The sequence below is a fragment of the Rhinoderma darwinii genome, chromosome 2 (assembly GCF_050947455.1).
Source record: "Rhinoderma darwinii isolate aRhiDar2 chromosome 2, aRhiDar2.hap1, whole genome shotgun sequence".
Lineage (NCBI taxonomy): Eukaryota > Metazoa > Chordata > Amphibia > Anura > Rhinodermatidae > Rhinoderma > Rhinoderma darwinii.
Genome location: NC_134688.1, coordinates 174227520 through 174243707, shown reverse-complemented (window position 1 = coordinate 174243707; position 16188 = coordinate 174227520). Strand labels below are relative to the sequence as shown.

The 16188-nt window shown below is 42.4% G+C and overlaps 1 protein-coding gene across 1 annotated transcript in view; it reads right to left on the bottom strand.

Annotated features, from left to right (window-relative positions):
- COL4A2 (collagen type IV alpha 2 chain) overlaps positions 1-16188 on the bottom strand; it is a 252511-nt gene that overhangs the window by 230463 nt on the left and 5860 nt on the right. The window contains exons 2-3 of the mRNA XM_075852496.1: positions 9698-9792; positions 4642-4693 (exon numbers count right to left, since the gene is read on the bottom strand). Of these exons, the coding sequence (XP_075708611.1) occupies positions 4642-4693; positions 9698-9768 (123 nt within the window). The 5' untranslated portion in view covers positions 9769-9792. The remainder of the gene's footprint in view (positions 1-4641; positions 4694-9697; positions 9793-16188) is intronic.

Genomic DNA, 16188 nt, shown 5'->3' with positions numbered 1-16188 from the left:
ACACACACATATATATATATATATATATATATATATATATATATATATATATATATATATTTATATATAAAACTATTTCAAACTTGTACAAAGCCTTTGAGGAACGAAAAACTTGTAACGTGTAATACATATGAATGAACAGGTGGCGCATGTAGGTTGGTAGCCACAGATGAGAGTAGAAATGCAGGAAGGTGCAACACTGTGGAAAGCTTTGGAGCTTTGGAGTTTTTAACTTGTATTTTGGAAGTAATGGGTAACCAGTGGAATGAATAACAAACAGCAGAATACAAAGGCTATGTTCGCGATTTGTTGCAGATTTTTGAGCCAGAAGTGAATCCAGGAGGAAGGAGAAGTATAAGTTCTTGATTATATTTCCCATTCCTTTATAATCCACTTCTAGCTGTGGTATAAATCTGCATCAAAATCTGCAACAACAAAAAAAGCAATGTATGAATATATCCTTAGTATAAGAAACAGCTCAACATAAATTACAAATTGAATTATAAAGCTTTTAAACTATTTCCATTTCTCTGTCACAGAACACAATATCATGTCATTATAAACAAGTGCAGCCTGTGCTGCAAAAAACCTACAGCAATGAGCTGTTATCACAAGGGGAATTTCATTAGAAATGCTAATCCCGGCCGGGGATTGTGGATTCCGCTACAGGAGAAGTGAGTGACTACACTGTCCATATTTGGACACAGCGACGTCACTCACTTCTGAAGCAGCATCCCCGACCCTGTGGACGGGGATTGCGCTACAGGAGTAGTGAGTGACTACACTGTCCATATATGGACACAGTGACGTCACTCACTTCTGAAGCGGAATCCCCGACCCTGTGGACGGGGATTCCGCTACAGGAGAAGTGAGTGACTACACTGTCCATATATGGACACAGTGACATCACTCACTTCTGAAGCGGAATCCCTGACCCTGTGGCCGGGAATTCCTCTCCAGAAGAAGTCAGTGACTACTCTGTCCATATATGGACATTGAAGTCAGTGACTTCTCCTGGAAAGGGGGAGGGGGTGGGTGCAACTTACAGGGGGCTGTGTGGCATTACCTACAGGGGACTTTGTGGCATTGCATACACGGGGCTGGGTGGCATTACCTACAGGGGGCTGGGTGGCATTACCTACAGGGGGCTGGGTGGCATTACCTGCAGGGGGCTGGGTGGCATTACATACAGCTGGCTGGGTGGCATTACCTGCAGGGGGCTGGGTGGTTTTACCTGCAGGGGGCTGGGTGGCATTACATACAGGGGGATGGGTGGCATTACCTGCAGGGGGCTGGGTGGCATTACCTACAGGGGGCTGGGTGGCATTACCTGCAGGGGGCTGTGTGGCATTACCTACCAGGGGGGCTGTGGCATTATCTACAGAGGGCTGTGTGTGGCAACAAATTTAAATGAAATTCATCCGATTTGAAAAAGGACAGGGAAAAAAACGTATATGCAAAACGGGTCAAAATCGGCCGTTAAAAACGGCAACACGGCCCGGAACGGAACAAATGCAAAACGAATGCAAAAAGGCCGGAAAAAAACGGCCCAAAACGGCCGTCTCCTGAAAACAGCTCCATAATTTCAGCCGTAATGGCATGTTGCAGGCGCTTTCCGCTGCGTCCATTACGGACGTAATTGGAGCTGTTTTTCCATGGAGTCAATGGTAAACGGCTCCATTTACGTTTCAAGAAGTGACAGGCACTTCTTTGACGCGGGCTTCTTTTTTACGCGCCGTCATTTGACAGCGCCAAAAATGACCGTCGGCACAGAACATCGTAACCCCTTTGGAGCCGCATTTTCGGACGTAATTCGAGGCTAAAACGCCCGAATTACGTCTGTAAATAGGGTGTGTTAACCCAGCCTTAGGGCATGGCCACACGTAGCGGAATTCTTCCGCAACTGTCTGCATCAATGCCGCACATCAATGGGCGGATCTGACCAAAATTGGCATTAAATTGATACGGACTAGTACTTTCCCTAGTAAAAGTAAAAGAATTTCATACTTACCGGCCGTTGTCTTGGTGACGCGTTCCTCTTTCGGCATCCAGCCCGACCTCCCTGGATGACGCGGCAGTCCATGTGACCGCTGCAGCCTGTGATTGGCTGCAGCCGTCACTTAGACTGAAACGTCATCCTGGGAAACCGGACTGGAGGAAGAAGCAGGGAGTTCTCGGTAAGAATGAACTTCTATTTTTTTTACAGGTTGCTGTATATTGTGATCGGTAGTCACTGTCCAGGGTGCTGAAACAGTTACTGCCGATCGCTTAACTCTTTCAGCACCCTGGACAGTGACTATTTACTGACGTCGCCTAGCAACGCTCCCGTAATTACGGGTGCACACACATAGTCACCCGTAATGCTGGGTGCACACACGTAGTCACCCATAATTATGGGAGCCCCATTGACTTCCTCAGTCTGGCTGTAGACCTAGAAATACACATAGGTCCAGCCAGAATGAAGAAATGTCAAGTTAAAAAACCAATATGCTCCGCAGCACACATAACATCTACATTACATCTGCGGACTTCATTGCGGAACTTAGAATCTCCATTGAAGTCAATGGAGAAATTCCGCAATGAGTCCGCAAACAGTCCGCCACACCTCCGCAACAACCATTGTATGCTGCGGACACCAAATTCCGCACCGCAGCCTATGCTCCACAGCGGAATTGTCTGCAATGTGTAAACAAACCCTTCCACAAAGCTGTGGAAGGCAATGGAGAAACGGGTCCGCTGCAAAATTCCAGAGCAAATCCGCTACGTGTGGCCATGCCCTTAGTATTACACAACGCCCAATGCAGTAGCTCACTGCGCTGGCTGATGTGGAGTCCCGTCTCTAATAGAGCATATGAACAGGGGTTGTACTGAGCAGAATCTTAAAAGAGATATACCTCCTCTGATGTAATACAATCGAATACTTGATATCTGAATGTCTTTGTACTCTCTCACACTTCTTAAACATATGGATAAGTCGCAAGAAAAATAGGGTCGAGGAACTTTGCCAAGCACTGTTCCCTTTCAGCTTAAGGAGAACCTGTAACCTCTCCTGAAATGTCTATTTTAGAAAATACTTGTATTCTCCATGTATCACAATTCTGGAACATGTTTACCTATAAGGGCATGTCCACACATGGCAGAATTTTTCCGCTGCAAATGTTGGTGCAGATTTGGGCCAATTACGCAACGAATCTGCGCCAACATTTGCATATTTGACTGGTAATTCAGACATTGCAGATATCACAGCGGACTTGCCACAGATTTCAGTTTTTGCATTGCAGAGGCTGAAATCCGCAGTGAAATTCCGCTTCTTCTCCGCAATGTAATGAGCATGCTGCGGAGGGAAAATTCTGCACCACAGCCTGATTTCCGCACAGTTATTTTCTGCAACGTCTGAACTAACTTTCCTAAAAATTTATAGAAACAAATGTAAAAAACGGCTGCTGCAGAATTCCACTGAAGACTGTCCGCAGCGGAATTCAACAGCAATTCCGCCACATGTGAATGTGCCCTAAGGCTGGGTTCACACGACCTATTTTCAGACGTAAACGAGGAGTTTTAAGCCTCGATTTACATCTGAAAATACGGCTCCAATACATTGGGAAAAAATCTGCCCATTCATTTGAATGGGTTTGCCGACGTACTGTGCCGACGACCTGTCATTTACGCGTCGCTGTCAAACGACGACGCGTAAAAAAGACGGCTTGTCAAAAGAATTGCAGGACACTTCTTGAGACGTAATTTGAGCCGTTTTTCATTGATTCCAATGAAGAACAGCTCCAAATTACGGCCGTAATTGACGCCTCGCAAAACGCGAGTACATGCAATTACGTCTGAAATTACGGAGCTGTTTTCTCCTGATAACAGCTCCGTAATTTCAGACGTAAATGCAGTTATCGTGTGCACATACCCTTACTCTGCACTGTTCCATTCCTCTGTTATCCTCTTAAAAATGTATGACTCAATTAACTTCACCATGTTTTGTATTTCAGAGTTTTCAAGATATTTTCAAAGAAGCAACATGGCATGATGAAAATAAATCAACTGACAAACATGCGGTTCTTGACCACATAGGATGGTAATCAGGCTGGGTTCACACGACCTATTTTCAGACGTAAACGAGGCGTATTATGCCTCATTTTAGGTCTGAAAATAGGGCTACAATACGTCGTCAAACATCTGCCCATTCATTTGAATGGGTTTGCCGACGTATTGTGCAGACGACCTGTCATTTACGCGTCGTCGTTTGACAGCTGTCAAACGACGACGTGTAAAATGACTGCCTCGGCAAAGAAGTGCAGGGCACTTCTTTGCAATGTAATTTGAGCCGCTCTTCATTGAAGTCAATGAAGAGCAGCTCAAAATTACAAACGTCAAAGAAGCCTCGCATATTACGAGGAGGAGCTTTTACGTCTGAAACGAGGCAGCTGTTAACAGTCTGTCTTTTCAGACGTAAAAGCCTCTCATCGTGTGCACATACCCTTACAATCACTACTATGTAAATTCTTTCCCTTGAGTTGTTTTTTTCTGTATGAAACCTGCATGTGTGAATATACCCCACTGTTGCCTTTCACTGAGACATACATTATCACTTATTTATTTCATACTTCTCTATAATGAACTTGATTATAACATACTTACAGCATCAACAGTCTTGAAAAGCAACCCTGCTAGCATAAGTGACAGGAAAATCCTGAAGAAAAAGAAAAAATGTATTAGAGCACAGTAGTAATGGGGCTTCCTCTAGACACCAGTAGACAGATCATTGCAATGCCCTTCCAAGCCTTTCAAAAAAATATCTGTTATGTAATCTGTAAATTTACATAACTATAAACATGTAACAATATTAAAATCAACCTATTTATCTATTCCTTATCATTTTTGTCTAACTTGAAAAAACTAAAGTTGGATACAAAATGGCCGACTTCAAAATGGCCGCCATGGTCAACACCAAGCTTGAAAAGTTTCCCCCCTCCCATATACTAATGTGCCACAAACAGGAAGTTAATATCACCAACCATTCCCATTTTATTTAGGTGTATCCATATAAATGGCCCACCCTGTAGAAATAGGACCATATATGCAATGCACATAAAAGTTTGCAAGATGCCCAAAATAACTGAAGGGATGTTTGTAAAAAACTAAGAGAACTGGGAAATCTGAAAATAAAATATTTATGACATATACAGACCGCTGGGACCCACACCTATTTCTAGAACGGGGCCCCCTAAACCCTGTTCTACCTTCCTGTGCTCCGGCTGACGAGTCTGATTTCCGACTATGAAGAAGGATACTGAGCTAAACAGCATAGCTCGCATGCTACGCTGCTTCCGTAACTAATTTTCACTACTATGAAAGCTACGGAAACAGGGTAGCTCAGTGAGCTACGCTGTTTTCGTAACACCCGAACATATAGTCAGGAAGTGGCCGGGAGGCAGCAGGAGCAGAAAAAGGTAGAACGGGGTTTAGAGGGCCCCGTTCTAGGGATACGTGCGGGTCCCAGTTCCCTCTCTGACATTTATGACATATCCTGTTGATATGTCATAAATGTCCCAGATGGGAAAACCCCTTTAAGTAAATTTGGTCACTCTATTTAATTTTTAAGGCTTAGGGTATGTTCACACGACCAAGTTTCAGACGTAATTCAGGCGTTTTACGCCCCGAATTATGTCTGAAAAAACGGCTCCATTACGCCGACAAACATCTGCCCATTACTTTCAATGGGTCTTATGATGTTCTGTGCCGACGACCTGTCATTTTACGCGTCGCTGTCATTGACAATTGACTCCATTGAAAAAGAGCTCCAGTTACGTCCGTAATGGACGCTGCGAAAAACGCGAGTATGAGCAATTACGTTTGAAATTCAGGAGCTGTTTTCGCACGGCCTATTTTAGGCCGTTTTTCGGGCCGTAAATGCCCGAAAAACTGCAGAAAAATCAGAAGCAGAATGCCTCCAAACATCTGCCCATTGATTTCAATGGGAAAATGGCGTTCTGTTCCGACGGATGTTTTTCGCTGTGTTTTTTTACGTGTAAAAAAACGGCCACGAAAAAGAAATGCAGGACACTTCTTGGGACGTTTTTGGAGCCGTTTTTCATAGACTCTAGTAAAAAAAAGCTCCAAAAAACGTCTGAAAATCAGAAGCTGTTTTCTCTTCAAAACAGCTCCGTATTTTGAGAAGTTTTTGCCTCTGCGTGTGAACATACCCTTAGGGTATGTTCACACAGCAACGACAATTACGTCTGAAATTACGGAGCTGTTTTCAGGCGAAAACAGCTCCAGAATTTCAGACGTTTTGACAAGTGCACGCATTTTTCGCGGCATCTTTTACAGACGTAATTGGAGCTGGTTTTCATTGGAGTCAATGAAAAACGGTTCCAATTACGCCCCAAGAAGTGACATGCACTTCTTTGAGGCGGGTGTCTTTTTACGTGCCGTCTTTTGACGGCGGCGCGTAAAAAAAAAGCCTGTCTGCACAGAACACAGTAAGACCCATTGAATTCAATGGGCAGATGTTTGCAGACGGTTTGGAGCCGTTTTTTCGGGCGTAATTCGAGGCGTAAAACGCCTGAATTACGTACGTAAATAGGGAGTGTGAACATACCCTAAGAGTTGTGACCAATGGCAGAATTATAAGCAGATGCTAATGGCCCTGCAATTTTGAGGGGACCTACTGCCAAAAAAAGCAAAAAGTGGGAAGCGCTAAAGTGACACTTTACACATACCGTATTTCTACAAATACACATACACTTGCCACTTTTACAGCCAGGTTGGATGTAGATTTTTATGTCAATGGTTGTTTAGATCCACAAAAAAAGTCTCAGTGACAATCAGAACGGGTAATGTTGTCATCAGAATCTCTAGCAGTCTCAGCCTCTATGACAGCACAGAAGATATTGGGGGGAATTTATGAAGCCCCCCCAAACCATTTTTCTGGCATAGAAAAGTCGCATTTTGCGCTGAAACTTTGCGACTTTTCTATTTTTACAGCTCCTCTGAAACTTTTCAAAAATAGTGTCTGGGCTTAGCAAAAGAGTGCAGAAAACTATCGTGAAGTAAAACGCTAATCTAAGCCAGCTCCTACCTAGCATAGATTCGATTTTATGATGCATGGATGGCCAGAAATGCGCATAATTTATTAAGAGGTGTGCGTCTTCTACTTTCTTTAGATTAAGGGCATGACCAGACGCTGCGGAATTGCTCTGGAATTCCGCTGCGGACAGTCCGCAGCGGAAATCCGCAGCGGAAATCCGCAGCATACACGTTTCTCCATTGCCTTCCACAGCTTTGTGGTTGGGTTCGTTTACACGTTGCGGCCAATTCCGCTGCGTAGCATAGGCTGCGGTGCGGAATTTGGTGTCCGCAGCATACACTGGTTGTTGCGGACGTGTAGCGGACTTGTTGCGCACTCATTGCGTAATTTCTCCATTGACTTCAATGGAGAGTCAATATTCCGCAATGAAGTCCGCAGATGTTATGTGTGCTGCGGAGCGTATTGGTTTTACTAACATGACATTTCTTCATTCTGGCTGGACCTATGTATTTCTAGGTCTACAGCCAGACTGAGGAAGTCAATGGGGCTCCCGTAATTACGGGTGACTTGCTGGGCGACGTCAGTAAATAGTCACTGTCCAGGGTGCTGAAAGAGTTAAGCGATCGGCAGTAACTGTTTCAGCACCCTGGACAGTGACTTCCGATCACAATATACATCAACCTGTAAAAAAAATAGATGTTCATACTTATCGAGAACTCCCTGCTTCTTCCTCCAGTCCAAGTGACGGCTGCAGCCAATCACATGCTGCAGCGGTCACATGGACTGCCGCGTCATCCAGGGAGGTCAGGCTGGATGTCGAAAGAGGGACGCGTCACCAAGACAACGACCGGGTAAGTATGAATTTATTTTTACTTTTACTAGGGAAAGGGCTGTCCCTCTCTCTATCCTACACTGATAGAGAGAAGGGAAGCCCGCTTCCCCTCAATACGCAACGGCTAGTCCGCATCAATTTAGGCAATTTTAGGCAAAGCCGCAACAGAATCTGCAAAGCAGATTCTGTGCGGCATTGATGCGGACAGTGGCGGAAGAACTCCGCCACGTCTGGGCATGCCCTAAGACTGACGTATGATCTGACAGTCCTAATAAATTCCCCGCAATAAACTCAATTTTTACATACTTAATGTACATAAAATGGCATTATATGTATTTTTTTCTAGCTTTCCTTTCATTCTTTTCAGCAGTGATAGAATATAAGAGAAGTTATATGAAGATTTGAACGTGTTAATTGCTTTTGAACATCAATTTACAACATTATGTAGTTTAAATATATAGAAAATTTTGAGTAACTTTGTAAATAGTCTGATTTACTTATTTTATACCAATTCTCTTCTTCATTTAAGTCTATACTGAAATTCCAATGCCTATTTTTTTAGTAGTAAGGAGCAAAATTAACTTTAGTAGTGACATTAGGCTCATCTCACACCTTGCATTTCGTAATGCTCAGCTCAAGGGAAACCAACAAAATGTAGTCAGCTATATATTATATATAGAAAACAACTCAACATTGGTAAAACAAACAAACAAACAAACAAACAAACAAACAAACAGTAAAGCTAATTTCTTTGTAAGGCCCTGTTCACACCGTGTTTTTTGCAGGCAGAAAATTCTGCCTGGAAAAATCAGCTCCGGTTTTTTTGAAGTGGTCTTGCAACACAGGCGTTTTTTGCCGCAAATTTTGCCGTGTTATTTGCCACGTTTTTTTTTACCTCTTTCTTCAACAGGCAAAGGAAAAACGCGTAAAAAACGCCTCAAGATAGGACATGTTGCTTTTTTTGACCCGTGAGCGTTTTTTTTTATGCTCACGGGAAAAAAACGCCTTTACCTCCCATTAAAATCAATGGGAGTCAATTTCGGTCGTTTTTCACCGCAGTTTCTGCCACGGTTTCCACGTCAAAAAACTCTGTGTGAACAGGGCCGTAGGTTTTCTGACTGAGGTTTCTAATGTCCATGTGGCTCCTGTAAAGTAAATCTCTGAACTGCTGTTCACAGCTCAGAGCAGCAGCTCAAGCAAGATGGCATAATGAAAACAGATCAGAATAAAAAAACAAAATATAGGTGATAGCTTCCCTTTCAATTCACACAATTGGCATCCCACATGGACAAAAACTTTTTACTACAGCAGGTAAGGTATTGTGGTAATGATAGACAATGCCGAGAGTCATTACAAAATTGACCACTCTACACAGGTGTATATGTAATATACACACGTTTGAGTGCTGCATGTCGAGCAGTGAGGAGGATCTGGGGGTTCGGGACCACCATTCTCATGGTCGGTGGTCCCGCAATAAGTTCTGCAATAATTCAAGTATCTTTCTACTGTGCCCATATTGAGATGATGGAACCTACAAGTGAATTGAGCATCTAAACACTAATTAATAAATAGGGCAACGATCAGCTGATGGACGACGGGCTGATCGTATCATTTATGAGTGTAAACAGGGAGATGTGCTGCTAATATGATGGAAATACATGGTAGTAACAATTGCTCTTCCTTATACATAACCAAGCATAGCTCCTTGTGAAAGGAGCAAACGAGTGCCGATCAATGAGCTGTCTCGTTGATTGGCGCTCGTTTTCATGGCCCAAACTGGCTGGTGTAAAAGGACCTTAACTTAGATTGTTTGTAGTCGCACATCTACTTACCACGACAAAGTATTCTTCTTCCATTGTTTATAGTTCCTATTGCATCTTGTAATACCTTCGTTGAGCACCATCCTGGCTACTTTTTTCGTGACTATCTATCAGAGGAAATAGGAAAAAAGTAGAGCATATAATTATATAATATGAATATAGGAAAAAGTAAATCTTAGACGTATTCACATAACCAAAGAAAACCAGACAACTATTGGCTGTGGTGGCATGCAGAATTAGGTGGGAGGACTGTATGCAGTAACATACAATTCTATTAAAAAAGTAGTATGTACTACATATGTATAAAGTGCACCGTTTAGTAATATAATCCACCTAAATATATTTTGAGGCTGGTTGCACATGGTCATAATACAGATGCATTTTACCATCTGTATTGCAACCCCAACACCTGAATCCCCCGTGGCTCTACTGAGTCGATCTTAGATCACCAAGGAACCCTAGCTTTGGTTCAGTACAACCACCGGGGGACAGAGTGTTGCGGAAATTTATATTGCAGCAAGAGATTGGGAGTAGCAGGGCATGACCGAGATAGTTGTTGGCTTTTACAGCTGCTTATCTCCCCAGGGAACAAAGAGTCGGGCATGTTGGAATCCAACATGCCCGATCTCTCTTCCCATCAGTGGACAGTTGGCAGCCTGACAAGCGACAAACCACCATACACATGAGATTGGTGGCTGATCCCTTTGATATAGGCGGGTTCGACTGAATTTTCTCACATGTATGCTCAGCTTAAAGGGGTTGAAGAAAACCCATTTTCAAATTAATTGAGGGGAATTCTTTGTTCTCATCTCTTGGCAAGAGCGGAGTGAGGTTAAAAAAATGGAATCTCTCACTCTGGAGGACCAGTCCTGTCCTGCTATATACAGACAACCCATTGATTTACTTTGAGGTGGCACTGAAGAGAAATTAAATACTCACTGCCAGAATTTGCGCAGATCACAGCTGATCGCTAGGTGTCCCAGCAGAGGGACTATTTGTGATCTGCTTATTGTCACAGGACCCGTCTAACAAGTACTGATTGCTCAAACCGGATGACCCCTTTAAGAGCTTCAGTCTTTTATATGGGGTGGTCTGGCAATGAGTTCACAGCAACAAGTCTGTCTCAGATTACTGAGTCCTTCATTTCAAGGCTGATTTAGGAATGTACTAATAACAAGGCAAGGGAAAGAATATATGGCTGTCCTCTATGCTTTTCACTTTAATTTCTACAATATTATCAGATTTTTTTTTTTAAATAAAAAGGTAAACATTTTTTATTATGTATTTATTATTTGTTTGGGTAGTTGGTACCCGAAATTTTCAACATTAAGGGTATGTTCACGCAGGGTTTTTTGCTGGCAGAAAATTCAAAATCTGCTCCGGTTTTTTTAAGTGGTTTTGTACCAAATGCACCAAAAATTGCGGCAAAAAACATGTGTCAAAAAAAGCGTTTATTGATTACAAAGAGGTCTCTGAAAACGCCTCAAAATAGGGCATGTCGCTTCTTTTCCCGCGAGTGTTTTTTTTGCTCGAAAAACTGGGAAAAAAACGCCTCCATCTCCCATTGAAATCAATGGGAGTCAATTTCGGCCGTTTTATGCCGCGGTTTCCACGGCAAAGACTGCAGCAAAAAACTCTGTGTGAACAGGGCCTAAGGGGTTTTATATTTACAAGAACTATGTGCTCTAAGTTATTCTCCAATATATTGTTTGTAAATGTTTATTTGTACTATGACGAATGATTTTAGGGACTGCCGCTGAAGACTTAGGCCACATCCCTTTACATTTGCATGTTTAAATAACAGTACAAGTAAAGTTGCAAGGAAAAGTAAGTGAATTACCTACATTTCTGCATTGATTACTAATAAAATGTGGTCGGATTGTAGACAAACTCAATGTAGCTAAACTCATAACATACAAACAGCTGTACTGCTCATGTATTTTATTGTGCACAATGTGAAAACATCCAAAGTGCAGGGAGAAAAGCTGAATTTAATGTAGATACCACTACAGCAATGACCTCCGCCAAAAATTTTACTGTAGATGCAAATAAGATTTGCAAAACGTTAAAGAGGAATTTTGGATCATCCCTCCCTGCAAAGTATCTCAGTTCATCAATATTTGTGGCATGCCTTGCGTGCACAGTCCTCTTCAGGTCATGTAAAAAAAGCATCTCGATAGGATTAAGGTCAGGACTTCAACTTGACCATTCCAAAACACAAATCTTCTCCTTTTTCAACCATTCTTTACTTGGATTACTTGTGTGCTTTGGGTTATTGTCTTGTTGCATCACCCAAAGTCTCCTCAGCTTTGGGACATGGACTGCTGCTCTTACATTATTCTGTAAAATGTTTTGATACATCTATGAATTCATTGCTCCCTCAATGATCACAAGGTGTCCAGACCCTGAGTCAGCAAAGGAGCCCTAAACCATGATGCTCCCTCAACCATGTTTCACAGTTGGGATGAAGATTTGGGTATTGGTGTTACATAGTTACATAGTTACATAGTTAGTACGGCTGAAAAAAGACACATGTCCATCAAGTTCAACCAAGGGAAGGGAAAAGGGAAGGAAAAATTTCTACACATAGGAGCTAATATTTTTTTGTTCTAGGAAATTATCTAACCCTTTTTTAAAGCCATCTACTGTCCCTGCTGTGACCAGCTCCTGCGGTAGGCTATTCCATAAATTCACAGTTCTCACTGTAAAGAAGCCTTGTCGCCTCTGCAGCTTGAACCTTTTTTTCTCCAGACGGAGGGAGTGCCCCCTTGTTTTTTGAGGGGGTTTTACAAGGAACAGGATTTCACCATATTTTTTGTATGTGCCATTAATATATTTATATAAGTTAATCATGTCCCCCCTTAGTCTTCTTTTTTCAAGGCTAAATAGGTTTAATTCTTTCAATCTTTCCTCATAACTTAAATTCTCCATGCCCCTTATTAGCTTCGTTGCTCTTCTTTGTATTTTTTCCAACTCCAGGGCATCCTTTCTATGAACTGGAGCCCAGAACTGAACTGCATATTCTAGATGAGGCCTCACTAATGCTTTGTAAAGTGGTAATATTACATCTCTGTCCCGCGAGTCCATGCCTCTTTTAATACACGACAATATCTTGCTGGCCTTTGAAGCAGCTGATTGACACTGCATGCTGTTATTGAGTTTATGATTTACAAGTACACCCAGATCCTTCTCAACAAGTGAATCCGCCAGTGTAGCGCCCCCTAGGACATATGATGCATGCAGGTTGTTGGTACCAAGATGCATAACTTTACATTTATCTACATTAAACTTCATTTGCCAAGTGGACGCCCAAACACTTAGTTTGTTTAAATCTGCCTGTAATTCATGAACATCTTCCATAGTCTGAACTATATTACATAGCTTGGTGTCATCTGCAAAAATAGAAATAGTGCTATTAATCCCTTCCTCTATATCATTAATAAATAAGTTGAATAATAGTGGTCCCAGCACTGAACCCTGGGGTACACCACTTATAACCGGGGACCATTCAGAGAAGGAATCATTGACCACAACCCTCTGGATACGGTCCTTGAGCCAATTCTCAATCCAATTACAAACTATATTTTCTAAACCTATAGTCCTTAATTTACCCATTAGGCGTCTATGGGGGACAGTGTCAAATGCCTTTGCAAAGTCCAAAAACACTAAATCCACAGCGGCCCCTCTGTCTAGACTTCTGCTCACCTCTTCATAAAAACAGATTAGGTTAGTTTGACAACTTCTGTCCTTAGTAAAACCGTGCTGGCTGTCACTTATAATGCTATTTATTGTCACATAATCCTGTATATAGTCCCTCAATAGCCCCTCAAACATTTTCCCCACAATTGATGTTAAGCTTACTGGTCTATAATTACCCGGGGAAGACCTAGAGCCCTTTTTGAAAATAGGCACCACATTTGCCCTGCGCCAGTCCCTAGGCACTATACCAGTCACTAGAGATTCTCTGAATATTATGAAAAGGGGGACAGAAATAACTGAACTAAGCTCTTTAAGAATTCTAGGGTGTAACCCATCTGGTCCCGGAGCCTTGTGCACATTTATTTTATTTAATTTAGCTTGGACCATATCTACATTCATCCAATTCAGTATATCAACTGATATATTAACAGCACTGGCACCGACTACATCAGCTGCTCTTTCTTCAGTTGTATATACAGAGCTAAAGAACCCATTTAGTAACTCTGCCTTCTCTTGATCCCCTGTGATCAACTCCCCATTACCATTATCTAGGGGTCCTACATGTTCAGACCTTGGCTTTTTTGCATTTATATGCTTGAAGAATTTTTTAGGATTTGTTTTACTATCCTTGGCCACCTGCCTTTCATTTTGTATTTTTGCTAATTTTATTACATTTTTACAGATTTTATTAAGCTCTTTATATTTTACAAAGGCTACAGCTGTACCCTCAGATTTGTATTTTTTAAATGCCCTTTTTTTGTCATGTATTGCCCCTTTCACAGAAGGTGTAAGCCATGTGGGGTTTAATTTGAGTCGTTTATACTTATTACCTGTAGGAATAAATTTTGCACTATAATAACTCAAAGTAGATTTGAAAATCTCCCATTTATCATTTGTTCCATTATTTGACATTAGTTCTTCCCAGTCTATATCCTGAATTGCAGCCCTCATCCTGGGGAAATTGGCTTTCTTAAAATTAAATGTTTTTGCCCTCCCAGCCTGCGTTTGTTTTTTACAGTATAGGTAAAATGTAACTATATTATGATCACTGTTACCGAGGTTTTCACGAACATTGACATTCCCAACAAGATCTGCATTATTAGAAATGACCAGATCCAACAGAGCTTCACCTCTAGTCGGGTCTTCCACAAACTGGCCCATAAAATTTTCCTGCAACAGGTTGAGGAAATGTCTCCCCTTTGCAGTTGAAGCCGAACCATGACACCAATTAATATCCCGGAAATTAAAATCTCCCATTATCACTACAGTACCCGCCTGTGCAGCCCGCTCCATCTGTTTATATATCTGACCTTCCATCTCCTCAGTTATATTGGGGGGTCTATAGATTACACCAAAAGTAATTTTTTCAGTGTTTACCTCCCTTTCTAGTTCCACCCACAAGGTTTCAACCTCCTCACAGTCTTCACCCACTATTGTCTCTTTCACACTCGCCTTCATATCACTTCTCACATACAGACATACACCACCACCTTTCCTATTTGTCCTGTCTTTACGAAAAAGTGTAAAACCCTGTAGATTTACAGCCCAGTCATGTGAAGAGTCCAGCCATGTTTCAGCAACACCAACTATATCTATATTTTCTTCCAGTATCAAGGCCTCCAGCTCCCCCATTTTGCTTGCTAGACTTCTGGCATTTGTGAACATACACTTTAACTTGCCTGTCAGTTGTTCACTTTTATTATCAGAAATGTGATTTGACATTAATCGGTCCTTTTTATTTACACTGATGTTTTGTAACGAAAGGATCTCCTTATCTTGTTGTCTAGTCCTCTCCCCACATTCTGTTTCTCCCCCCACCAATATAGTCTGACCCCTCTCTAACCTGGCTACCCCTTTTTTTTCTACATTGACCTCCCTCCTCAGCCCTAGTTTAAATACTCCGCCACCCCAGCTAGAATTCTCTCCCCCAGCACAGCGGACCCCCTTCCATTTAGGTGCAAATCATCTGCAGAATACAGTTTGTACCCCAATGAAAAGTCAGCCCAGTGCTCTAGGAACCCAAATCCTTCTCCTCTACACCAAGACTTCAGCCATGCATTTAACTCCCTAAGCTCCCGCTGTCTTTCCTGTGATGCGCATGGCACAGGCAGTATTCCTGAGAATACAACCTTGGAGGTCCTTCCCTTCAGCTTGTAGCCTAGTTCTTTAAAATTATTCTTAAGGCTCCTCCACCTACCATTTATTCTGTCGTTGGTACCGACATGGACCACGACAGCTGGATCATCACCAGCCCCTCCCAGCAATTTGTCCACCCGTTCCACCACATGCCGAACCCTGGCACCAGGGAGACAGCAAACCATTCGGTTGAGGCGGTCTTGGCGACAAATTATTCTATCCGTCTTCCTGATTATAGAATCCCCTACAACTATCAATTGTCTTGGCTTGCCTGCATTACCATCCCGCCGACTACTAGCTGGGCTGTTCTCCCGGCTGTTAGGGAGATCAGTATCCACTAGGGCTGCCTTTTCTGAGACTGACACCCTTGCATCATCACCCAACCTGGCAATTTTGCTTGGAATGCCAGAAACCGGATCGGCCTTCCTTGTCTTTGACCCCTTTCTACTGCCCCTAACTACATTAACCCAGCTACTTACCTGATCCTGCTCACCCATGTCTTCACCCTCCAGTTCTAACCCACTAACTGCATGCTCTGTGAGCAGCAAGCTCCGCTCAAAATTGTCTATCCTCCTCAGTGTTGCATTCTGCAGTGTTCTTTTTCCTCCAAACAAAGCGTTGTGCATTTGTGATAAAAAAAAAGTTCCCATTTTATCTCGTCTGTCCAT